Raw genomic sequence first — 26,082 nt, 5'->3', positions numbered from 1 at the left:
GAGTGTAATGGGGCTCAGTCAGCGGTCACCTGGCAGTTCTAAAATAGCTATCGCAGGGGTGACTTTTATCCTTCACCCTTTAACCACTGTAAAGGAATCTGGACTGAAGCATTGGCCCATGGGCTGGAAGCTTAAATAGGGTGTGGTGCTTTACAGTTGGCTGGAGCAAAGAGCTGATAACTCCTGCCGGACACCACACATACTCATACAGCCAGACTGGATGGCACTGCAGGTCCCAGCCACCCTAATCTAAATGGCTGGACAGAGTCTGTGCCGTCCATAGCCTCTGGTCCCAAAGTCTCTTCTGTCACCAGCACCACACACAGAATGAATACGGCAGAACCTGTCAACATAAGCATACGTCACAGGAGCAGGTCCTTGAGGAAATGTCACTGAGGAAATTCTACAACCAATGTGTCCCATGTGAACATACCAGAACAATATTTCAAATTGGTTGTGACGGTAAAGTATTCCATGGTATTATTACATAGTATTTATTTACTCTGAGTAGAGTGCTGAAAAGAGAAGGTATCTTCTATTTCACACTCTATTCGACACACCAACATGTTCTCCGGTGAGAAAACTAATTTAATTATATAATTCCGGAGTAGTGTTGTGTTACTTCACTATAAAACAACAAATGCATAACCAATGTCTGTAAATGAGAGTGTTCCAGGGCCATATTAACCCCATAGATTTCAGGTTTCTCCGGCACCTCAATCTTTCACTGATACCCAAATTGTAATAAAGTCTGCAGACCTCTTTTCGCAAGGGACAATCATTCTTAATTTTCTTTTCGGCTGTGAAATCTTCTGCTTGTACACGTTGGCCGCCATTTGGAACGGTTACGCTCACACAATAAAGCTCACGACTATATTCCTCCTGATGGTGTAATAAGGGAGGAGGCAGCCTGGCGTCACAACCCTGACGCTGGTGTGATATCGGTCCGATCTGAGGAATGTATATGTATATGTATTGCTGTGGCACAGGCGCAAGGTGCCTTCAACCATTGGACTCCTATGTTATGACACTGGTAGCAGAGCCTAAGAAAAAAAAAGATGGGCCCCTGGAGTCCTCGGGCTTCATCCTAGTCAGTCTAATTTAGTAGCACAGCCCTGGGGTGTTTGGTCCCTTTTGGGGTGCAGCATGTATCTTATTGATCACAGCTGTCTCAGACAAAGTGTTCTTGTTACACACAGTAATCAAAGGCCTCACTTTATTCTTCCACAAGTAAAACAAACTCTGGTTTAAGTGGACACCAATATAATGTCCAATATTTTAGCTGATACTGAGGGTAAAAAAAACACAACATATTTTCTTTCTAGAAATCTATGTTTTCATAGAGGCCTTTATGTGAGTTCAGGACTGATGAGTAACCATCATTTTAAATTTTATTTAATAAATCATTAGTACACATTAAAGGGAATCTGCAGGTTGTTGCTTCATAATCTGAGGACAGCATGATATAGCAGTTAAAACACAGAATTTAGAGGTGTGTCACGTGTCATGCTGTGTGCTGTTGTTTTCTTAGACTGAAGGTTTTATCATCTTGTAATTATCACTGTCTGACTGCTGAAGATACAGCAGCTCATGCCTGGTAGTCTGACTCCTCCCCCTCCTGCAATAAGCAGCTCTTTGTCTATAGACAATGTATACACAGAGCCTGGTGTGGGCGGGGGCAGCTTTCTCAGCTCTGCTGCATTGCTAAATCTAAAAACTCTGATTGTGTCAGAACAGCTGCACCCAGTAATCTAAGTGATACATTGTTGGATTCAGCTCCTCTTTGCCTACACCATGCTGCTCTCAGATGAGTTAGCAAACACCTGCTGACAGATTACCTTTAAAATAAGATACTTTGTAATATATCTTATCAGGTAAATCTGTTTCTTTCTTCTCCAGGACAGATCCCTCATTCTTACTATTCCCAATTCATGGGTAAAATCTGTATTCAGTGAAGACAGATTGTTACATTACTGAGATGGCAGTTGTTACTAGCGGTGGGTCGTTCGCGACCGATCCTAGACAAAGAGTCGGCTCCCTGTTGAGACGGATGGGAGCCAGCATCCCAGTGAGTGCCAAAAAATTCTCTGAATGGCTCACACTGGGCGTAAAATGATGGTGTTTGGTGCCTGAAACCATGCTTACCTGAACCAAACCCTGCCAACCCATCGGGTTAATTGGCTGGCTGTAAGTAGGCGGGGTTTTGGTCACGGTTGGGTGGGGTTTCAGCTACCTTAATTTCATTTTAAATGTGTCCATCTATATTGAACACTTATCTAATAGGGATCCATTTTTTGGTGAGCAGAGCCAAATGATGCAGATCAACAAAAAGAACCGGACTGCCATTAGTTTTTACTGATAAGACTCTATGAAGAAGGGAGGAGGAGCTCTGCCTCTAGCTCCTCCCTCCTCGCCCTTCCCCCACTACATAGAATTTACAGTTGCCAGCTCCTCTCTCAGTAATGTGACAATCGCTCTTCACTGAATATAAATTTTACCTGGGAATTGAGAATTTTGAGAATGAGTGATCAGTCCTGGCAGAAAAAGAAGCAGATTTCTCTGATGACATATTACAATTTTTTTATTTCAATGTGTACTAATTATGAAATTGATAGTTAAAATTATAGTTATTCTTCAAAGGGGTTGTCTGAAATGGGTAAAATTGCCAAGTGCTTGTAAAAACAAGGTAATTTACCTCTTATCAAATAATTCTCTTCATTCTCAAGAACAGAGGTATCTTTAATTCAGTGGTGTAAAGCTTGTGGCCACCTTTCCAGTCTATCGTTGTACAGCAGAGGTCCCCAACCTCGGGAGCCACATGTGGTTTACAAGTCCACAATGTGTGGCTCACTGCGGTTTGCCAGCTTGGTGCTTTAGCGCGAGGGTTATCAAACAACTATTAAGATCAGGTCTTCGGATGGTGACTATTGTGAGTGGTCCTGCACAGAAGAGCAGATCTAGTGGATGCTCATATACTGGAGTGGAGAATAAATATAGTAAACTAGAGATAGTATGATATTGCTAGTTAGAGGTGTGTTTGACCTGAGTGTGATAGTGTGGTGAATGTGCTTGATGCAAGAATACCAAAACAGGGTAAAATGGGAACCTCTGGAATTAAGTATCCTGCCTATGGGGGCCCGGGGTCCCAGAGTTTTGGCACGAATTCTATTGGGAAGCTTTGGCTGTCATTATATTGGAACTGTGGAGTTCTTGGTGTCACTATGGTATTAGAGGGGTCCCACTGAATGTGGCTTGTGACCATCTATCAGATCTAAATGTGGCTCTCGAGGTAGGAAAGGTTGGGGACCAGTGCAATACAGCTTTCAAGCTCTACTCCATGCTATAGAGATGGCTGTATCTGTGGATTCGTCCTGGGCCCCTGCGCTCCTCCGATACTGCAGAGACCTTTTTTTGCAGCATGGAAGAGCGCACATTTCAGACCAGTGGCCCAGCAATGTCAATGGTCTGAACTGTCAGTCTTCAGGAGAACACCGTCCCCTGAAAGCATGAAACTGGGAGGCAGAGGAGCGGTGCGCCCCTGAAGAATGAAGATGAGCACATCCCTTTATTCCTTGTATTTAATTTATTTCTTTCCAGGAACATATATTGTAAGAGTTTGCAGATCTTACATTTCTTACTAATATTTGCTTTTATTCCTTGCAGTTTATTTCAGACCCCTGTGCGGACAAGCCATGTATCCATGGAAACTGCAGTGTCCTCGGGAATAGTTACTTGTGTATCTGTAGTGATGGATTCACTGGAGTCACCTGCAATACGCCACCTACAGACCCCACCGACACCTCTGTCACCGAAATGCCCCCGCTCCAACAAACCACAAAAGAGCCTACATCCGAAATGCCTCAGTCTCCAGCTGTCATGGCAATGCCAACGTGGAGACCAAAGATTGGTCAGAAGGTGACAACCCTTCTATGGGATGAAGTACAGGTGAGTGATACTCAAGAAGCTAACAAATTCCAAGATCTATGAATTTAACCCCTTCATGACCGGAGGTATTGTTGTTTTTGTTTTTTGCTCCCCTTCTTCCCAGAGCCATAACTTTCTTATTGTTTGGTCACTATGGCCTTGTGAGGGCTTGCTTTTTGCGGGACGAATTGTACTTTTGAACGACACCATTTGTTTTAACATATTATATACTGGAAAACAGGGAAAAAAATTCCAAGTGCAGTGAAATTGCAAAAAAAAAGTGCAATTTCACAATTGTTTTTTGTTTGGCTATTTTACTATGTTCACTAAATGCTAAAACTAACCTTCCATTATGATTCTCCAGGTCATTACGAGTTCATAGACACCAAACATGTCTAGGTTCTTTTTTATATAAGTGGTGAAAAAAATTCCAAAGTTTGTTAAAAAAAATTGCACCATTTTCCGATACCCGTAGAAAGCAACATAAGCAACATGTGGTTACTACTCCTATTCTCCATAGTTCCTTCATGTACACTTATGCACTGCTAGTTGGACGGTATTAGAGGGGATAAGGGGAATGTAATGGCTCAGATGTCAGTTTTTCCATATATTTCCAGTAGGTATAACAGAGGAATGGCACAAATCTTAGTTTTAAGAAGCGATGATTCAACAATGTTGGTTCATGGGGAATAATTCATACAGAGCAAATGGTACCTGGGCTTGGTACATCCATAATCCAATGTTGAATCCCGGTTTGGTGTACATGGGTGCCAGCACTCCATCGAACCCTCCACTTCACAAATGTAGAAAGAAAGAGTGGTACATCCAAAACAATAAAATGATGATATCTTCTTTAGTGCATAGAGAAATGAATAGACGATGAGTGAGGACGTTATACTTATGCCAGAAACGCGTCAGTCGATCAAGACCATGTGAACCGTACGTATTCAAGGTTTTTATATGCAATGAGATACCGACATTTTATTTTTGGACGTGCCACTCGTTCTTTCTACATTCATGAGTAATACAAGCATTTCCTAATGCAGACTAGCTGACAGGTCCTCTTTACTGTACATGTGTATGACCAGATCTAGGCAGGAGCCAGCCAATGATCCCGGGCCACTAAATAAATCACCAGCCGGGCTATATTTCATTTATGAACTGCAGCCTATCTAGAACCTTGTTATTAAGCCTAATGACAGATCTTTCTTAGGACGAGGCTATGGAAAAGATACCTTTCATGTGGAAAGTTCCTTCACCTGAAAGATGAAGAGAAGTAACTAGGAATTGATCACAGACTTTAGTTTCTAAGTCGGAGACTACAGACAAACTGAATCCTATTTCCAAGCTTTTGCAAATTGAATCAATACAATGGTATCCCATGGATAAATTATCCACAGTTAGGAGATTAGTCGGAAAACTGTGTTGTCTCTTTAAGACATTAAAAAAACATTAAAAAATGGCCCTATTGCCCGTAGCAATAAATCTACTTTATTTTTTAACCTATTATTGATCAAATCTGGCCAATGTTACTTTATCTGGCAATAACTCTTAAATGTTTCAACGTATCCCAATTTTACAAAATTTACAATTTTCAAACTTCAGTTTTCAAACTGAATGTTTAGCCCTTTAATCCAGTCACACTCCACAAAATAGTAGATAACTTTTACTTCATGTCCGCTTTATATCGACGCCATTCGTCAAATGTCCTTTTATTTTGTTAGGAAATTTAAAAAAAAAATTCTTCTCTTTTTTTTCAGCAAAATTTAAAATTTTTCAAGGAAATTTACAAAACTTGTTTCTTAGGGTCTTATTCAGTTTTGAAGTGACTTCAGGGTACCTGTACATATTGGCCAAATCATACATATATATCCCTTAAAAATGGTACTTTATTGTTTAAAAAACCACAAATGTGGTATACACCAGAAAAAGCGTGGCTAAAGATGAAAAACAAAAATTAAAGTGTTCAAACAAACAAGCCCATACTAAGGTGACACCTTGGAATCCCTCGTAAAGACTAAGCTGTATCCTGCCTGTCCGCGGAGGTTGGCACCCTAGGGGGGAACGTTGTGGCGCCCCCGCTCAACGATGGCTGTCCCTAGGGGCCCTGATAAGCCCTACCGCCACTAGTGGTCCCTTCTACCCGATGCAAGATATGGGAACCCCTATCTCTAGACAGAGACCAAGCTGCTCTAAAGAGCAGAAAAGGCACTGACTCTAAATAGCTATTTGCACCTTTATGGGACACAAGATATCGCAGCATCGGGCCTCCTGATGAGCCTAATAAGGCGAAACGCGTTGAGGCGTTAACTGGTTGTTGGCAGGTGGCAGAAAATGCAGATGAGTATCGCTGTGGCAGTTCTGCATTTTTTCTGTATTTATACAGCAATGGGATATAGCCTTTATCCGTTCTGTGTGTTATGACTTATTAGAGTCAGTGCCTTTTCTGTATATTAAGAGATCTTCTACATGAGATTGAGGCACTATTCACAAACTGTTTTTTCTATTATGATGTCTCTTGCTCTAATCTGACCACCGATTGCCATATGTGTTCTATGTAATTTTAACCTCTTTGCTTTGGGACACAGGGTCCTCTTTAGAGCAGCTTGGTCTCTGTCTAGAGATAGGGGTTCCCATATCTTGCATCGGGTAGAAGGGACCACTAGTGGCGGTAGGGCTTATCAGGGCCCCTAGGGACAGCCATCGTTGAGCGGGGGCGCCACAACGTTCCCCCCTAGGGTGCCAACCTCCGCGGACAGGCAGGATACAGCTTAGTCTTTACGAGGGATTCCAAGGTGTCACCTTAGTATGGGCTTGTTTGTTTGAACACTTTAATTTTTGTTTTTCATCTTTAGTCACGCTTTTTCTGGTGTATACCACATTTGTGGTTTTTTAAACAATAAAGTACCATTTTTAAGGGATATATATGTATGATTTGACTTTGAGAACCCTTACAACATTGTAATTGAAATTGTTTACCTGTACATATTGGAAAACCTCCAAAAGTGAGACCATTTTTCAAGCAGCAGCACCCCTCAACATCTCCAAAACAGCGGTCGGGTACTTTAACTCTTCAGGTGCTTTTGAGTACTTAACACAAATTGGAATGACAGTAATGAAAAACTATATTTTTCCCACTAACATGTTGCTAACATCTGATCAGGCCACTATAGCCAGCACACTCTTAGGCCAGTACTTGGCCTTGGATTGCCATGGCAACCATCAGAACTACACAATCACGATCTCATGGTTCAATGGGTTTAAAGAGGGAGCACAAACACTTTGTTAACCGTCCAGATGCCAGTCACTATTGACAGCCATGGTTGGTGCCAACAATGATCGTGGCTGATGCAGCAAGATGTCCGCTATAGTGCAGAACGTATAGCTGCAGCATTTTCACCCACTGAGGACCTTATATCTCAGGTCAGTAAGTAGGAATATTGGCGATAATTGAAGGAGTACATTTTAATCAATACATTTTGGAATAACAATAAGTTTGTTAATTTGGTGTGTTTAAATTAAATGTTCCTGTGCTGAGATAATCTTATAAATATTCGCCTGCTGTGCACTGTGTAATGGCTGTGTCTGACTGTACAGAAACATCGTCTATGAGGTAAAACATGTTTAAAAATAATCAGCACATATTAATCTGTTTTACCTCACAGAATAAATTGCAACCGCATTCTGTTCTGCCTGTATACTCTTTTGCTTCCTCCCCTGCCCAGGAGCTGTGATCAGACCATGTTCCTGCACGGTCAGACACAGCCCTTACACAGTACACAGCAGGGGCACATTTATAAGATTATCTCAGCACAGGAACATTTTATTTAATAACATCCAATTGTGGAAATGCTTATTATTCCAAGTTCTATTAATTAAAATGTACTTAGTATGTGGGGAAAACCCCTTTAAGCGGCATGATCATCTTTTTAGCAATTATTACTGGTAGTCATTGTTTACCTTCCTGTGACAAGATTGTACGGTTCCAATGAGCTGCTATGGCATGCAGAGGTCTAGAAATGCCCTCAGGGTATGACAGTATCAGAGGTGTAGCTATGGGTTTGGGTCAGGGGGCGGCAAAACTTCTAAGTAGGCTCCTAACCAGGTAACCCTGATTTCAACTATGGCGGTGCACCCTAATAGTGGATGTAGTAGAATCGCAGCGGATGATCGGACTGTTACTGAAAATAATACAATACAGTTATATGTAGTGACTTACAGGTGACTTTCTTTCGGATGGAGTCGTTCACTTTTCCCATATTTTCCATCTCGCCCATGGCAACTTCTTCCAGCCAGGACTCGCCTGCAGAGATTACAACAAAGACACATCTGACTTGTCATATTTCGAGCACCGTTTCCATCTATTCACAACCTGTATAAACTCCTCATCCTGCTGATACCCCAATGCTGAGCCGCTGCTTCCATATGTGTCCCTATTACTGCACCTGTTGTGTAGTACTGTTGCCCTCTAATTTTCCTACTACTGGAGACCTAGATTCCCCTTTCATTGCACTCATAAAGTACAGTTGTGTTCAAAAGTTTTACATACCCCAGCAGAATTTTTGCTTTCTTGGCCTTTTCAGAGAATATGAATGATAACACCAAAAAGTTTTCTCCACTCACGGTTAGTGGTTGGGTGAAGCCATTTATTGTCAAACTACTGTGTTTTCTCTTTTTAAATCATAATGACAACCCAAAACATCCAAATGACCCTGATCAAAAGTTTACATACCCCATTTCTTAATACCATGTATTGCCCCCTCTAACATCAATGACAGCTTGAAGTCTTTTGTGGTAGTTGTGGATGAAGTTCTTTATTTTTTCAGATGGTAAAGCTGCCCACTCTTCTTGGCAAAAAGCCTCCAGTTCCTGTAAATTCCAGGGCCGTCTAGCATGAACTACGCGCTTGAGATCTCACCAGAGTGGCTCAATGATATTGAGGTCAGGAGATTGAGATGGCCACTTCAGAACCTTCACGTTGTTCTGCTGTAGCCAGTGACAGGTCGACTTGGCCTTGTGTTTTGGATTGTTGTCATGTTGGATTGTCTAAGTACGTCCCATGTGCAGCTTCCGAGCTGATGATTACAAATTTGCCTCCAGTAGTTGCTGATAATGTGCTGCATTCATCTTTCCTTCAACTTTGACCAAGTTTCCTTTGCCTCACACATCCCCAAAACATCAGCAATCCACCTCTGTGCTTTACAGCACGAATGGTGTTGCTTTCATCATAGGCCTTGTTGACCTCTCACCAAATGTAACGTTTATAGTTGTGGCCAAAAAATTCAATTTTGGTCTTATCACTCCAAATTACCTTGTTCCAGAAGTTTTGAGGCTTGTTTCTGTGCTGTTTTGCATATTGTAGGCAAGATACTTTGTGGCATTTGCACAGTAATGACTTTCTTGTGGTAACTCAACCATTCAGCCCATTTTTCTTCAAGTGCCTCTTTATTGTGCATCTAGAAACAGCCACACCACTAGTTTTCAGACAGTCCAGTATTTCAGCTGATGTTATTTGTCGGTTTTTCTTTGCATCCCGAACAATTTTCCTGGCAGTTGTGGACATAATTCTTGTTGGTCTACCTGACCGTGGTTTTGTTTTTGCAGAGCCCCTGATTTTCCATTTGTTAATCACAGTTTGAAGGCTGCTGACTAGCATTATCAGTTCCTTGGATATATTTTTGTATCCCTTACCTGTTTTATACAGCTCAACTACCTTTTTCCGTAGATCCAATGACAATTCTTTTGTTTTCCCCGTGACTCACAATCCAGAAACGTCAGTGACTGGGCGAAAGATGCAAGAGTCTGTCTGGATCCCAGAAACTCACTCAGCTTTTATGCACACACACTGATTACAAGCAAACAGGTCACAGGGGAGGTTATTACCTTTAGTAGCCGCTCAAACCCATTTATGTCAACTTCTGTGCATGTTATCAGGCCAAAATCACCAGGGTATGTAAACTTTTGATCAGATCAGGGTCATTTGGATGTTTTGGGTTGTTATTATGATTTAAAAAGGGAAAACACAGTAGTTTGACAATAAATGGCTTTACCAAACCACTAGCCATGAGTGGAGATAAAGTTTTGGTGTTATTATTCATATTCTCTGATAAAAGCCAAGAAATCAAAAATTCTGCTGGGGTATGTAAACTTTTGAGCACAACTGTATGATGTCAACAAAAGAGCCCTACAAACACTGTAAGATACTCCCACAGTGAATTCCTCCACACGCACAAAATGATGACCCTACTGTACCCCACTCCACAAATCCCCCAGAAAAGTATGGTGACCCCAACACAGTATGATCCCCCAACTGTGACCCCCACACAACACTCCATGCAGTATAATGAGCCTACATCTATATAATGGCCCCACACCTCTCCCCACTGTATAATGGCCCCGATACAGCCGTCCACACAGTATGATGGACCCCACACAAGCCTTGCCACTGTATAATTGCTTGCACACAATATAAAGGTCTCCACATAGCCCTCTAAATATTATAATAGCCCCCACATAGCCTTCCGTATAGTATAATGCAGCCCATAGTCCTCCATGTAGTATAATGCACTCCACATAGTTGTCCATATAGTATAATGCACTCCCCATAGTCCTCCATATAGCATAATGCACCCTTAGTGCTCCATATAGTATAATGCACTCCCCATAGTCCTCCATATAGTATAATGCACTCTCCATAGTCTATACTCTATATAGTATAATCCACTGCCCATTGTCCTCCTACACTGGCATCGGGCCTCCCTGACTCATGGGCCCCATGGCGACCGTGTGGCAGTGCAGGGACACTTAGAGGCTGTTTTCACTGGGCTAGAGGATGCAATTTTGCTAATATTTGGTAGTTTTGTGAGTTTTGTGGTAAAAAACAATATAATCACAACGTGTAAACACACATTTTAAGACTCTCTATCGATTCTGTCAAACACACAAAAGGTGATAGTGAATGAAATTATAAGACTTTTCTAGATGTCATTATCATATTAGATGAATCCCTTCAAGAATTACAGCTTAACAGGTTTTATTTTTTTATTTAGCCACAGTGAGAGGACATTCTGGTGAGATTTTTTGGTCTTGCAAATACCATTTGTGAAAAAGACGCTGATTCTACATGTGAAAGTTAAATGGAGTGTTGTGCTGAAAACGTTGCCTAAAGCAAAGTATAAACATGGTGAATTCATCAATGTATCCTAATGGGCAGTGAATTACTGAAATGCAAATTAAACAAAAATGTACTTTACTAAATATAGCATTCTATTATCAGCAGCCATGTAATTGGAGCACCCCTAGGGCTGTGGGATACTCGTTACTGGGTCGGTACTTAAAGGGGAAGTGTCACAGTAGCGGGGACCCGGTCCATGGCCCTGAGTGTCCATGTAAAATAAGAACTGATGAGGAATAAAGTCTATGTGTAGATAAGTTTGTGATGTCACCTGTGGTACTCGGCAATAAAGGTGTTAGCTGTCGCTTCTTGTACAGACCACTGCGGCAGGTGATGATGCAGCAGAGTTGGTTCAGCTCTCCACAGGCAGAGCTTAACCCCAGGGCAGTGTAAGCGCAGGATGGTGGATAACCGTAGTGCAAGGCTGCATGTGGGTTATCAATAACTGCAGACACAAGAGTTACTGTTCCTTTTACCTTTTACTGAAGGCTTGAGGTGCAGAATGAAGCACTGGTACAGATGGAAATGGAGATCCAGCAGCCTGAAAGCAGATCAGGGTCCCTTGAACCAAGTGTTGTTGGAGGCCTCCTTTCTGCGCTAGTGTCTGAGGTCCCTGCAGCTTGAAGCTATACTCAGTCCTCTGTTCTCTACAGTCCTTAGTAATTGCCCTTATGGCAGGCAGCTTTAGCCTCTTCCTCTGTGGCAGCTCCAGGCTCTCGTATGCTGCTGTGCCTCTAGGGTTTTGATGAGGCCAGGAGGCCTGCAGTCTCCTGCTCTCCAGATTTGGCTACTGAGACTGTCGTTCCCAGACAGCCATGGACTCCGGTATCCAGTATCCAGCGCACTGACCTGGGGTGAGCTTCCTTACAGCTCCTCTTCCCCAGGCTTTTCTTAGCTCTTTCTCCTTTCCTCTCTCTACTTTTGTCTGGGGAGCAGCTCCTTCATGCTTCCTGCTCCTTCTCACTCCCAGACTCAACTAACTAACTCCTCCCCTAGCCCAGAACTTGCTGGTAGCTCCCCTAAAACAGGGTTCAGAGCTCCCCCTTCTGGTCTGGAGTAGGAAAGTGGTGTGTGTAGTGGTTACCTGATCAGGGAACTCCTCTCTGTTTCCAGGCATGTGATCACCCCCCCCAGGAGGGAGGCAATGCCACTGTGGCAACCAGACTGCTGGGGTGCCACATAATAGTATGTCCCTGTGTATTATGCTGCCCAGATAAAGGAGGAGTAAATATCTGCTTTTAAATAATTCATCTACTATTGGAGAACAAAGCTGCTTCTAAAAGGTTCGACTAATATGAGAACACACAGTTGAAACCAGAAGTTTACATACACTATATAATAAGACACATATGCATGTTTTTCTCAATAACTGACATGCAATTGGAATAAACCTTTCCCATTTTAGGTCAATTAGGATTACCATAATTATTACTATTTGCCAAATGCCAGAATCATGAAAGTGAGAGAATGTTTTAAGGCATTTTTTTATTACTTACTGCAAAGACAAAGGTTTACAAACACTAAGATTACTATGCCTTTAAACAATTCTGGACTGCCCATATGATGATATATGTGTGTTTGGAAGCTTTTTTAGCAACATCTGAGTTAATTAGAGACACACCTGTGGATGTATTTTAATGCACACCTGAAACACACTACTTCTTTATGTAGCATCATGTGAAAGTTTCAAGAAATCAGCCAAGATATCAGGAAGAGAATTATGGACTTGCACAAGTCTGGCTCATCCTTGGGTACAATTTTAAGATTATTTTTACTATTATTTATTTATAAAGCACCATTGGTTCCATGGTGCTGTACATGAGAAGGGGTTACACACAAATTACAGATATCACTTACAGTAAACAAACTAACAATCACAGACTGATATAGAGGGGAGAGAGGACCCTTCCCTTGCGGGCATACATTCTACAGGATGGTGGGGAAGGAGACAGTAGGTTGGGGGGGATGCAGATAGATACCTGAAGGTGCCTCGTTCATCTGTACAAATAATTATACGCAAGTACAAACAAGATGGGAATGTCCAGGCATCATACCGCTCAGGGAGGAGATGGGTTCTGTGTCCCAGACATGAACGTGCTTTGGTCTGACCTGTGCATATCAACCCAAGGACAAAAGCCAAAGACCTTGTAAAGATGATGGCAGAGGCTGGTAAGATTGTGTCAATATCCACAGTGAAATGAGTACTGTATCAGCATGGGCTGAAAGTCCACTTTGCCAGGATGAAGCCATTACTCCAAAAGAAACGTAAAAAGCCAGATTAATGTTTGCAAATGCACAGAAGAACAAAGATCTTAATTTTTGGAGACATGTCCTGTGGTCTGATGAAATTTAAATTGAACTTTTTGGTAATAATGACCATCGTTATGCTTTGAGGAAAAGGAGAAGCTTGGAAGTCTAAGAACACCATCCCAACTGTGAAACACAGTGGTGGCAGCATCATGTTGTGGGGTTGTTTTGCCGCAGTAGGGACTGGTGCACTTCACAAAATAGATGGCATCATGATAAACGATTATGTGGCAATACTGAAGCAACATCTCAAGACATCAGCCAGGAAGTTAAAGCCTGGGCTGAAATGGGTCTTCCAAATGGACAATGACCGGAAGCATACTGCCAAAATGGTAACATAGTGACTGAAGGATACAAATTCAATGTTTTGGAGTGGTCATCACAAAGCCCTGATCTCATTCATATCGAAAATGTATGGGCAAAGCTTAAAAGGCAGGTGCGAGCAAAGCGACCTACAAACCTGGATCAGTTACATCAGTTCTGTCAGGAGGACTGGGCCCAAATTCCGACCAACTATTGTGAGAAGCTTGTGGAATGATATCCCAAACGTTTGACTCAAGTCATTCAGTTTAAGGGCAATGGTACCAAATAGTAATGAAATTATTATTATTATTTATTATTATTATAGTGTAATTTATTCCATGGCGCTTTACTTGTGAGGAGGGGTATACATAATACATACAAGTACAGTAATCCTAAACAATACAAGTCACGACTGGTACAGGATGAGAGAGGACCCTGCCCGCGAGGGCTCACAATCTAGAAGGGATGAGTGAGGATACAGTAGGCGAGGGTAGAGCCGGTCGTGCAGCAGTTTTGTGGATCGGTGGTTACTGCAGGTTGTAGACTTGTCGGAAGAGGTAGGTCTTCAGGTTATTTTTGAAGTTTTCCATGGTAGGCGAGAGTCTGATATGTTGTGGTAGAGAGTTCCAGAGTAGGGGGGATGCTACACTACATACATGCTACACATATACTACATTCATACAACATACATACATACTACATAATACATACATACTACATATATACTACATTCATACAACATACATACATACTACATACATGCTACATATATACTACATTCATACAACATACATACATACTACATACATGCTACATATATACTACATTCATACAACACACATACTACATACATATTACATATATACTACATTCATACAACATACATACATACTACATACATACTACATGTATACTACATTCATACAACATACATACATACTACATACATACTACATATATACTACATTCATACAACATACATATATACCACATACATGCTACATATATACTACAGTCATACTACATACATACTACATACATACTACATATATACTACATATGTTGTATGAATGTAGTATATATGTAGTATGTATGTAGTATATATGTATGTTGTATGAATGTAGTATATATGTAGCATGTATGTAGTATGTATGTATGTTGTATGAAAGTAGTATATAAGTAGTATGTATGTAGTATGTATGTAGTATGTTTTTGGTTTTTTTTTACATTCAACACATTAGCCGGATGATGGGACTACTACTGTCCCATCATTGGCTAATGTGTCAATCACTGTCATTGTAGCGGGCATCGCCCGTTGGGACTTGTAGTCCCATCGGATGATGCCTGCACACACACAAGACCCCCGGCAGGCCCGCACAGACCACCGGCAGGCCCGCACAGACCACCGGCAGCCGGCACAGGCCCCCGGCAGCTGGCACAGGCCCCCGAGAGGCCCGTACAGACTACTGGCAGCCGCCGGCACAGGCCCCTGGCAGCCGGCACAGACCACTGGCAGCCGGCACAGGCCCCCGAGAGGCCCGTACAGACCACCGGCAGCCGATACAGGCCCCCGACAGGCCTGTACAGACCCCCGAGAGGCCCGTACAGACCACCGGCAGCCAGCACAGACCACCGGCAGCCGGCACAGACCCCCGACAGTCGGCACAGACCCCCCGCAGTCGGCACAGACCCCACCGCAGTCGGCACAGACCGCGCATCATGATGCGCACAGACCGCGCATCATGATGACATCATTTCAGCAGCCAATCACAACCACAACAGTGGCTCATTGCATTATGGGGACTTCCGATACCGGTATCCGATATTGAAAAAATATCGGTACTTGGTATCGGAATTCCGATACAGCGAATATCGGCCGATACCCGAAATTTGCAGCATCGGAATGCTCAACACTAGTCTTCACCACTCCCACCACATGTTTAATGTCCCCACATGGTGTGGAAAAATTAACCGTTGTTGGGTACACCCGGATTTCCCCATGGATACCGATCACCTCCACTTTCCATCCTTTGGAGTTGTCCCCAGCAACAAAGGACCCATAGACCAAAGTCACTATGCTCCCCAAGTCCAGGAGAGCGTCCGTTTGGCACCCATTGATGAGTACCCGACACAGCTGCGGTTCGCCGCTGACAATGCCTGTAGTGGCGGTACAGACCGGCTGGGCATACATAGACACACGGTGAGTAACCCCGCAGTCCATGGATTCACATATCAGGGGGCAGTTGGCAGCCACATATTCAGGCCCTCGGCACCGCCAACACTTAATCGCTGCCTTGGAGCCGCTTTAGGGGAAACTGGACTTTTGTCACCCTTACTTTGGGTTACCCTCTCATCACAGGCTTGGTCCTGGTTAGCCCCACTAGTGGATTGTGGACTTTTCCCATGCTCCTGTACAAAGTCCTTGGTGGCTGTATATTACTCAATCCAACTTATCAGCTGGTCCAGAGTGCCCAGGTTCCCTTGCCCCACCCAACACTGCATGGCGGCCGATAGAGCCCTCACCAGGCCATCGACCACCACCATTTCTACCATCTGGGTATGAGTCAAAATCTCAGGCTGGAGCCAATCCTTTACCAACTGCAGTAAGTCATATGCCTGAGACCTGGAGGGACGAGACTCCGCAAAGGACCACTGGTACACCCGCTGATCGCCCCTTAACTTAAGGGTCTCTTTTTGACAACGCTGTTCACCACTCACCTTAGGGGTCTCCTCTTTACACCGCTGATGCTCCTGCTGCTGCCACTGCAAAGCCTCTTGCTGCTGCCGCTGGAACTGTAGCGCCTCCTGCTGCTGCTGGCACAGTAGCTCCTTCTGCTGCTGAATAAGGACCACCTGTTTCAAAAGCTCCTCCATTTTTCCAACAGGCCTGCTCACTGACATGCAGCATGCTTTGGGGTATGCCTCAGTTCACACTGCCCACATTCTCCAACCAAATGTAGTGCAGTGGCATCCACGCTGTGCAGTGATAAGGCAGTGACCCAGGAAAGTTCCAAAACAAAAATCTCTTTAATGCTCAACTCTCAAAATTCACAGCACATGATATCCTCCGGATCGCAGCTGGGAAACATATCCTCCAGATTGCAACCAATAAACACTCCAGTCCACCTCTAAGACCGGTTGCCGTGGATGACTGTGTAATGACCGGTACGCCAGTCATTGTTTGAGAATGGGATACAGCGCTGCTATGAACAACTCTGACCACGATATGATACTAGACCATCTTTTCGTTATAACTTGTGCAAAGGATAACAGGATTCTACTTCTGAACAAAATATGGGCCACAACAGCTACAATCCACAGAGTACAAATTATGCAGCCTGAGAGATCCCAAGTGCCAGCTTCACGGAAAGGAACAAGACTATCCCACAACTATGCCACTCCCTCCCTTATCCGGTACAGGGCCTATCCGGGATTCTACCATGACCGTGACACGTGGTCCTCTCAGGTATACAATCTTACACCCGCCTTAATTACAATAGATACCGGATACCCTGTTTTCCCCTTGATATAAGTATATATATTAACATGACTAAACACTTGAACCAACACAATATGTACACAGTGCACTGTCCTCTTTATGAGCGCTCAGAGCGAAGCCCTGGCAGAATATCCTCAAATAACAACTGGACTTATTATTCTGAAGTCAAGCCACTAGATTTAATCAGCTTTCTGTGTCACTAAACTCTCTGCTACAGGTGCAAGTGAAGATTCAGATCAGTCTCAGTAGTATTTCCTGGAGCTCTCCTATGGCATTCACGGTTTTACCAAAGTCTCAATATGCAGGAGCTCACACAGTGTCCATCAGTTCATCAGTAATCTCAGTAACAGGAATGTTCTTGATTATACTGCAAATCCTATCTAACTCTCCCTAACTAACTAAACAGTCGGTGACCGGCCACACATCTCATTTTACTCATGGGAGCCACTCCCTCTGGATCACACCATCCAACTTGGATCAATTCAGGCTATTGATCCTTCTCAGTCTCTCCGGCAGGATCTCTTCTCTAGAATTTTCTTCAGGAGTCCCAGTCTCAACTACTTCCTGTTTCCAGTACATTTTTCTCTTGTTCAAATGGTGACCTCTAGTTGCCGAACTAAGTTATTGCAGCATCATTTCTTGTAACAGAAAACATTAACATGCTACAACTGCACCGTCGTGTACGCTGTGGGTGCCAGGCCTTTCAGCTCCCCTGGCTGTTTGGCTCCACTTGTGTTATGAGTTCATTTTTCCCTTCACCATTGAGGTCTGATGAACTCCCTCTTCTGGTGAAGAAAGGTAGTGAGGCTGATTACCAAGCACCTGAGCTGGGGGAGGATGACTGGGCGACGGGGATCTCTGACTGGATATAAGGCAGCCGACGCCCTTCTGCCTCGCTGGTGATTTCTCTGTGGAATTCTAGGAGACCAGTCTGATTCCTGCTCCTCAAAAGCTAAGTTTTCTGCTTTGCCTTTTTGCATTTGTGTTTTGGTTTTAGTTTGCCTTGCTTTTCTGGATTCTGCCATTCCCTGCTGGGGTGAGCTGAATTCCTTTTTGTCGGTTTGCTCTGTCTTCAGAAAATACCTGAGTACTGACATAGTCTTTTTGAAGCCTAGCGTCTTCAGGGCCTTTTTCCCTGTCAGTCTGTTGGCTCTTATTTTGATAGGGTTTTTCGCGGATTGCAGACAGCAGCCTTCCTATCCTGTCCTATCTAGTTAGCTTGGGCCCCATCATTTGCTCAGTCTATCTTTCTATCTGTGTTAGTGTTTTTTCTTCTTGCTTCACCGTCATTATATGTTGGGGGCTGCCTATTGCTTTGGGGTCTGCTCTGGGGCAGTTTAGATTTCCCTTTCTGTCTTTAGGCTAGGCAGTTATCCGGCTGTGATCGAGGGGTCTAGGGCATCGCAGGAACCCCCCACGGCTACTGCTAGTTGTTGTTGATAGGTTCAGGGGTCTGCAATCCGATAGCTGCCAACTTCTCTGGTTTTCTGGACTTAGCTAGCATTTCTGCTTTTGCCTCCTACGGTGACTCATTCATAACACACTTGCCTGTGTTGTCTCACACAGGTGGGGCTCTATAGAGCCTTCTGCTCTGCACTCTTGCAAAAACCAAACTGACACTGACCCTGACACACCCAAACCCTTTACTGCAGGGTTCTTAGCTGGAATCTGTGGCCATGGGCCACATGGAAAATCCGGGCTGGGGGGAAGAAACGGACTGCACCACTACCATCCTACAGTCCATTTCAGAAATAAAAGACTAGCAGGTTTTCTTAAATCTGCCCTGGACAAATAGCTTGTCCAAGACCTATACTCACTTTTATTCTGCGTTGCAATCACAGCTACGCCTGTGACTGCAATGCACTCCCATGTCAATACGCCTCTGTGCGCATCCTGTGGGGAACACACAGCAACCCTTACATGTGACACTGGTCACTGCCTCACAATATATACACTCTAAACACCTATTTAAGAACACAGGTAGGTATGGTGTTACAAAGGGTTAGTGAAGTGCTGCAATGGACTCAGCACCTTCACAGCCATGTAATTCACTAATCATAAAAATGAGTAACAAAGGACCAGTTCCACATATCAATCCACATAACAGCATGTGGTCAATAACCAAATTTCCACCAGATGCAAAATAAGGACATCCCTGGTCTGGTTCCACAAACAGGATGAAGTGTAGGCGCTTTTGACTTGCCCCCATTCTGATGGTTCCAAGAAGGTTTGATGCCTGATACCTGTTCAAGTACAAGTTTTGGGTGAGACCATTCACATTTTTACACCCTTGCATTTGGTGAAAATTTGGTTATTTACCACTTTCAGTTATATGGATTAATATGTGGGAGCTAAGTACAGGATGTTTTTATTTTAAAATGGGGAATATACTGCATTTCCTTGACAGTAAGACCTACCCCAAAAATAAGCCCTAGCATGATTTTACAGGATTTTTGGAGTATGCTTGAAATATAAGCCCTACTCAAAAAATAAATCCTAGTTACAGTCAGGGTCAACATTTGGAGGGGGAGGGAAAAACTGGTCAATTGCCTAAAGCCCCACTCTCTTAGGGCCCCCAACGTTATATTCCGAGGTTAAAACTGCTTAAGGACCTTTGGTGACAATATGGTTATGAGACGATGATGGCACCAAAAGTTCTATAACAGCTGGAATCTAGAGGGAACGAAAGAGGAGACAGGCTGTTATGTACTGTATGTTCAGTGTGTATATATTTACATGTGTATGTGCAGTGTGTGTGTATACATCTGTATGTGCAGTGTGTGAATATACGTGTGTGTGTGTGTGTGTGTGTGTGTGTGTGTGTGTGTCATGATTATACTGTATTTGAGTAAATGTTGATTTTTTTTGTTCAAGAATAAATGTGGATTGTTGTTCATGGAAAAAAAAAGAGACCTCCCCTGAATATAAACTCTACCCCATCTTACGGAGCAAAAAATAATATAGGACCCTGTCTTATTTTCCAAGAAACACAGTAGTAATTGAGAAGGGGTTATCTGAATAGTGGATGACACATTTCATTTGAAATTCAAAGTACATGCACCTTGAGCGCTCAGCAGCTAAAATGATGAAGAGATTGACATGGTTTACCACTGTTGCTTCTTTTTCTAGCTTTTTTTCTTAATGCTTTATATTACCCAGGAATCCATACTAGATGTAGTTGTGGTATATAGATGGCAATGTAAGATGAAATAAGACAGAAACACATACCATCGCTGTGTTTGCATGCTACACATTCCCAGTCTCCCCACTCTTTGTGGTATCTCCTAATTCAGAAGCAGGAAGTTTATCAAAACTGTCAAATTAGTGAGACAGTGGAGAGCCCTATTTCACCCGAGTTTAGCCTCCCTCTCTTAAATAGTGAAAGGTTTAATTACCAAATTAGAGAAGAATTTTTGTACTCTTAATATATTATTGAGAAGTGATTCTGGCCTGTTTTATTACTCAGCATGTAATAGATCTTCTTTCAACACTCATTATTATTGACCCACATCCACACCCCTAAATATTTTGAGCTAGAAATAATTTACTAGGAATGGCTTTCCAGCCATTATGGCTTCACAGTCTTCCCGTAGGTCCGTGACCCATTTGATGGTGATTTTGTTATATACTGTATTCTTTCCTAGAAGCAATGTCTATAGGGGTTACTAGATTCTTAACACAGCCAGCGATGGGACTTGCTGTTTTTTTCTTTCATACTTTTCATATAACTGCTTGCATAGTTAGGTTTCGGGAGCCTTATAACACAGCTGTAGAAAACTAACATATTATGCTTTGCGTTTTGGGTATATTATGACTACATAGATCGCAGGGACATTCCAATGCATTAAATATTGCCAATTAGTCACTTTTATATTCTAATTTTTTTCTTATTTTCTGTTAATTGTAGGTCAATCCAGATGTTGCATGTGGAAATGCCAGCTCTAACACTTCCTCAGGAGGGCGGCTGGTGACTTTTGAAGTTCCAGAGAACACAACTGTAAAGTAAGAAGTTTGCTATGTATTACATACTTGGGATGCATTTTGGGTAATAATCCTCCCATTCCCAGTGAGTCTGAATTCAGAAGTTTGTGAAACATGATCCTTGTATGGATCATGATGTATGGAGTGACGGTGGGACTCTTGACCCAAACTCAACAGTCTCATAGACGTATATGTGGCTGTTCAGTTCAGGTCAGGAGACCTGCAGCCAGTCCATACATTATGGTCTGTACACAGACCGTGTTTCACAGATGTCTGAATTTGGCCTACGGACATTATCTCTAATTTGTCCATGTCTTAGTGCTGTATCTGAATATTTTATGCTCAACTCCCTAGTATTGAACATTTAAATACCGGCCCATTAAGACGTACTTTGTCATTCTCATATTCTCTACTGATTGAACCCCTGGACCAGTAAACACGCTTCCAATCTCAATGGGAGAGAGATCTGGGTTGCACCTTAACGAGGGATCAGTGGAGGTCTATATTCACCTTGACACATAAATCATCCTTCAGCTTGCGATTTCAAGAGGCCAGCTATAAACTGCTTTCTCAGTGGTATAGGGTCCCAACTCGCCTACACTCTATATTTCCAGATGCTAGTCCCATGTGTTAGAGTTGTGGGGAGGAGGAGGGTGACATACTACATATTTTCTGGACCTGTAAACGCCTTTCTCCTTTCTGGGGAAAAGTACAGCTAGTGATTCATAAATTCACTGCTCTTATCTCAGACCTTGACCCAGCTCTTGCCCTTCTCCATCACAGCAACATCCCTTTAAACACATATAAAAATTTGATACTGAGACATTTGATCACATCTGCAAGAGCATGTATTCCCTTGCTATGGAAAAGTAACACTATCCCCACAATCTCACTTTTGTTCTCCAAAATAAATGAGATTATGTTAATGGAGGAGCTCACCTCCTCAATCAATAACCCATAATAAATTTTATAAAACATGGTTTGGACCCGTGGAAGAGTTTTTGACTCGAAACGGCCATCGTCCGTCTTTGTTCCCCGCATGCCTTTGTTCACATGCCCGAAAAACTGCTGTCCTCACTGAACATGGTAAAATAAAGGACTTTAGTTACACAGCAATCTGGTGAGTGCCGCATTTCTTCTCTTTCCTTGCTGGATTAAAACATTGTTCTTTTGGCTGGAGTTTAAATCTTCCTCTGATTACCTTGACCTTATAGGGAAGAACTAAGTATATACTTCAGGAGCCTCTCTGACGCTACCCTTACCCTTTTACCCATTCATCCCTTCCCCCACTTACCTTTGTCTGTGTGTATTTGTGTTTTTGGCTTTAACTTCTCGTTTTTTCTTTTATCACCCCTCTTTGTTAATTCAATTCATATGAATATGTAATGACTAATATTTAAGTCTGAGTCACCACGCTGGCATTTCCTAAAACACAGTTTACCAATGTGCTACCAGCGACTCTACCTTGGATTGCGTTTACTTCTTTCATTTCGTTTTCAAATGTTTTGGAAATACTGTTTATTGTTATGGTTATGTGGTCATGTTTTACCTACTACTTGTGGCACAACTAGTACCCGATGTTCGCATTTGTATTTGTATTCCCTTTTTAAAACTTAATAAAGATTAATTTATAAAAAAAAAACCTCCCTATTATTGCCAACTATCCCAATACTTTTATCAAATACTGCCTAAAAGTAAATATTCTGATATGCTCCTGTTTATAATTTGATATTTATTAATCTACTAGCTGAAGAGCCCGGCGTTGCCTGGGCATAGTAACTAACTGCTGTCCCGTTCTCACCCTCCGCAGCCCCGCTCTCCACTGGCTGTCCCGCATTCTCCCTCAGCAGCCCTGCTCTCCATCCACGGTCCTGCTCTCACCCTCCGCAGCCCGTCTCCATTGGCCGTCCCGCTCTCTCCCTCAGCAGCCCCACAGCTCAGCTGTCTCCCTCCACAGCCCAGCTCTCCATCCACCATTACGCTCTCTCCTTCCGCATCCCCACTCTCCAATTGCCGGCCCGCATTCTCCCTCCACAGCCCTGCTCTCTCAATCAGCAGCCCCTGTCTGCACTGGCCATCCCGCTGTATCCCTCCACAGCTCCACTGGCCGTCCCACTCTCTCCACTGGCCGTCCCACTCTCCACTCGCCGTCTCTCTCCACAGCCCAGCTCTCCATCCGCGTCCCGCACTTTCCCTCTGCAACCCTGGGCGTGGCTATGTGGAGTGGGCGTGGCTTGACACAGACGCACACACACATACATACACTCAGCATTATACATATAGACGGCCAGCATGTTTTAGGTCAAGAGAAGCTGAACAGATTCATATATAGGTTCGTGGGAAAAGAGTCAGAATAACTTTTATTCTATTACCATAGATCAGTCAGCAGATTTCATTAAATAAACATTATATATTCTTAAATAGATCTCCTAGACCTAATGAGGCTGGAATGCTTACTTCAAAAATCTATGTCAAATAAATGTTTAAACCTTTTTGAAAGTTTCCTTGCCTTGTATTAAAATAAGTCCAGCCATATTTAGCACAAATAAATTCAGATTTGTCAGAAAACCTTCAGTTTTGTTTCAAAATCGACATTTTTTTATGGGAGTCATTTATGCAAACAAGATTTGTTATTTTGCACATCCAAAAACGAAATGTTTCTAAAATTCATTCAAGAACATGTTGCAATAATAAGTACACCGCAATGAAAGTCTTAGGAGCAAAGAGCAAAACTAAAGGTTCAACTACAAAATTATAATGAACAAGATTTTAACCATAGATAAGTCTAATTATTCATTAAAGTGTTGTCTAGCAGAATGTTGACTACAAAAGGGCACTACTTAACAAAACCCCTTTCCATTTTATGCTGTTAGCAATGGCACCACATGGAAGAGAAATGACATTTACTTTTTAGTCAAAATACTGTACAAAAAGTGACAAAGAACTGCAGTCATGTGACACACATGTTCAGGCTGACTACAAAAGTTAATACCTAAACAGGGCATCTTCTCATGAGAAAGGAAGAAAATTGGCATGCAAAACCACTGATTAGTTAAAGAAGTAGAAAGCCAAACCAAGGTGGGTGTTTTCCATGACACATTACGGTATACACTGCAGAGGAATGGCATGCATAGGCAGTGTCAGACTGGAGTGCCAAGGGCCCACCAGTAACATTGACTTTGGGGGCCCACTTTTCACCTCCATACAAATATTACACAACTCTGGTTCACAAATTTACCTATATCTCTATATAATAATAAACTGGGTAGTTTGGTTAATGATTGCGATGCTACTTTTTTCTATACAGAGTGAATCAAGTGAATTATGACAAGTACTGCCCATACAGTAAGGCTTCGGTCCCACCGGGTGATTCCCCTGTTCCCCTATGGGCCAGTTCGAGCCTGTGCACAGGTACCATGAAGGAAGCCTCTCCTAAAGCCCATGCAAAAGAAAAAAACACCTAAAATTTGCCAGTGTCGATGCTGAAAAATATGAAGACTACATTTATTTATGCACACTTATACCATGAAGGCTCAGGACTGCCCCTTTGACACCTAAGCCCAAAATTGAGCAGCGGTTTCAATGAACAAAATCTTTACCACAAAGTCATATATCAGTCTGTCCAGCTGTAACATACACCTAGCAGGATTAACTTTTGCGCCCACGCCCACCTGTCTCTTCATTATTTAGGAGGGTCTTCATCTTGCTGCATCAGATGTCAGAGGTCTCTCCTAGCTTTAATTCCTGGATGATGTGTCCAATGATACCCAGCTGATTCGTTATGATATGCTATTGTTGTTTCTTTTAATTACAACATAGCAATGAAAGAGTTACATCTAGTTTCCCCAAAAAATGCCATCAAGAATTACTGTATAGACCTAATACTGTGAAGCTTCTCGCTGCTCAGTGGTCTTTTTACTGAAGATGTTCATGACAATGCAAGCATTCTCAGCCCTCCGTCACTCCCTCCCGCTGCTTCCTGTGCTTTCCTGCTCCCTGGAGAGGGCCACAGCTAATACCCCTGGGGAAACAACCATTTTTACATTAGGATGCACAAGTATTTTTACCTATGGGAACAGTATTAAAAATATGTTGTCAAAAAAATAGGTCACTATCCTACTTTAAATCTGATAAGAAATGTATCGAGGTTGTCACAAGTCTCACTTACTCAGGTAATCTGACAGTCAAATATGGCAAGGTGACACTTTTCTGTTCTTTTGATCCCTAGAATCTCTCAGGATGCCACTGCTTCCCTGATTCTACTATGGAAAGTGACTGCCGGAGGCTTCAACCAGTGTTCCCTTATAGATGGCAGAAGCGTTACCCTTCTACAGGCGCCTGGTGGCCTTGTGTTCCCTGAAGAAATGTTAGCACTTGGAAACAATTATTTCATCGGTAAGGATGAGCGTTTTTAATTAAGTTGTATTCTACATTAAGCTTCCAAGACTTAAAATGATGCATTATATTATTGAGACTTTTTAATTAAACAGAATCTGTTAGCAGGATTTCACACCCCATACTATTTATATGTGTATGTAGCTCTTCCAAAGATGAGTCAAGTAACACCATGTTGGAGTCCCTGTGGCTGCATGATTTACGGCTGTTAGACAGTTTCAACACGTGGCAATTCCTTAACAAACAGGCAATGCCCACATGTGTTGAGGATGTCTAACAGTCACAAATGATGCAGCCACAGGGACTCGAATATAATATACGAGCACTCCCAGATGATCAGATAACACACGAGTGTGCTTAGATAAGGAGTTATCCAAGCAAGTTTTCTCATCACTATTATGCACAGCTGCAAGCCTATGGATAATCCTACACCTTGAGGTTTGCAGCAGCTTCAAATAAATGTTTGCTGCTTTGTAATGATATTTTTGCAGCTGCTCTC

The 26,082-nt window shown here is 42.7% G+C and overlaps 1 protein-coding gene across 1 annotated transcript in view; it reads left to right on the top strand.

Annotated features, from left to right (window-relative positions):
* The window catches only part of DNER (delta/notch like EGF repeat containing), a 344,793-nt gene that overhangs the window by 171,224 nt on the left and 147,487 nt on the right, over nucleotides 1-26,082 (top strand). Inside the window, 3 exon segments of the mRNA XM_073565181.1 lie at nucleotides 3,664-3,945; nucleotides 21,115-21,209; nucleotides 25,417-25,583. Of these exon segments, the coding sequence (XP_073421282.1) occupies nucleotides 3,664-3,945; nucleotides 21,115-21,209; nucleotides 25,417-25,583 (544 nt within the window).

Source organism: Dendrobates tinctorius, unplaced genomic scaffold (assembly GCF_039654945.1).
Source record: "Dendrobates tinctorius isolate UK_male_01 unplaced genomic scaffold, ASM3965494v1 ptg000572l, whole genome shotgun sequence".
Lineage (NCBI taxonomy): Eukaryota > Metazoa > Chordata > Amphibia > Anura > Dendrobatidae > Dendrobates > Dendrobates tinctorius.
Note: the sequence above shows the minus strand (reverse complement) of the source record. Positions and strands in the feature narration are given on the sequence as shown.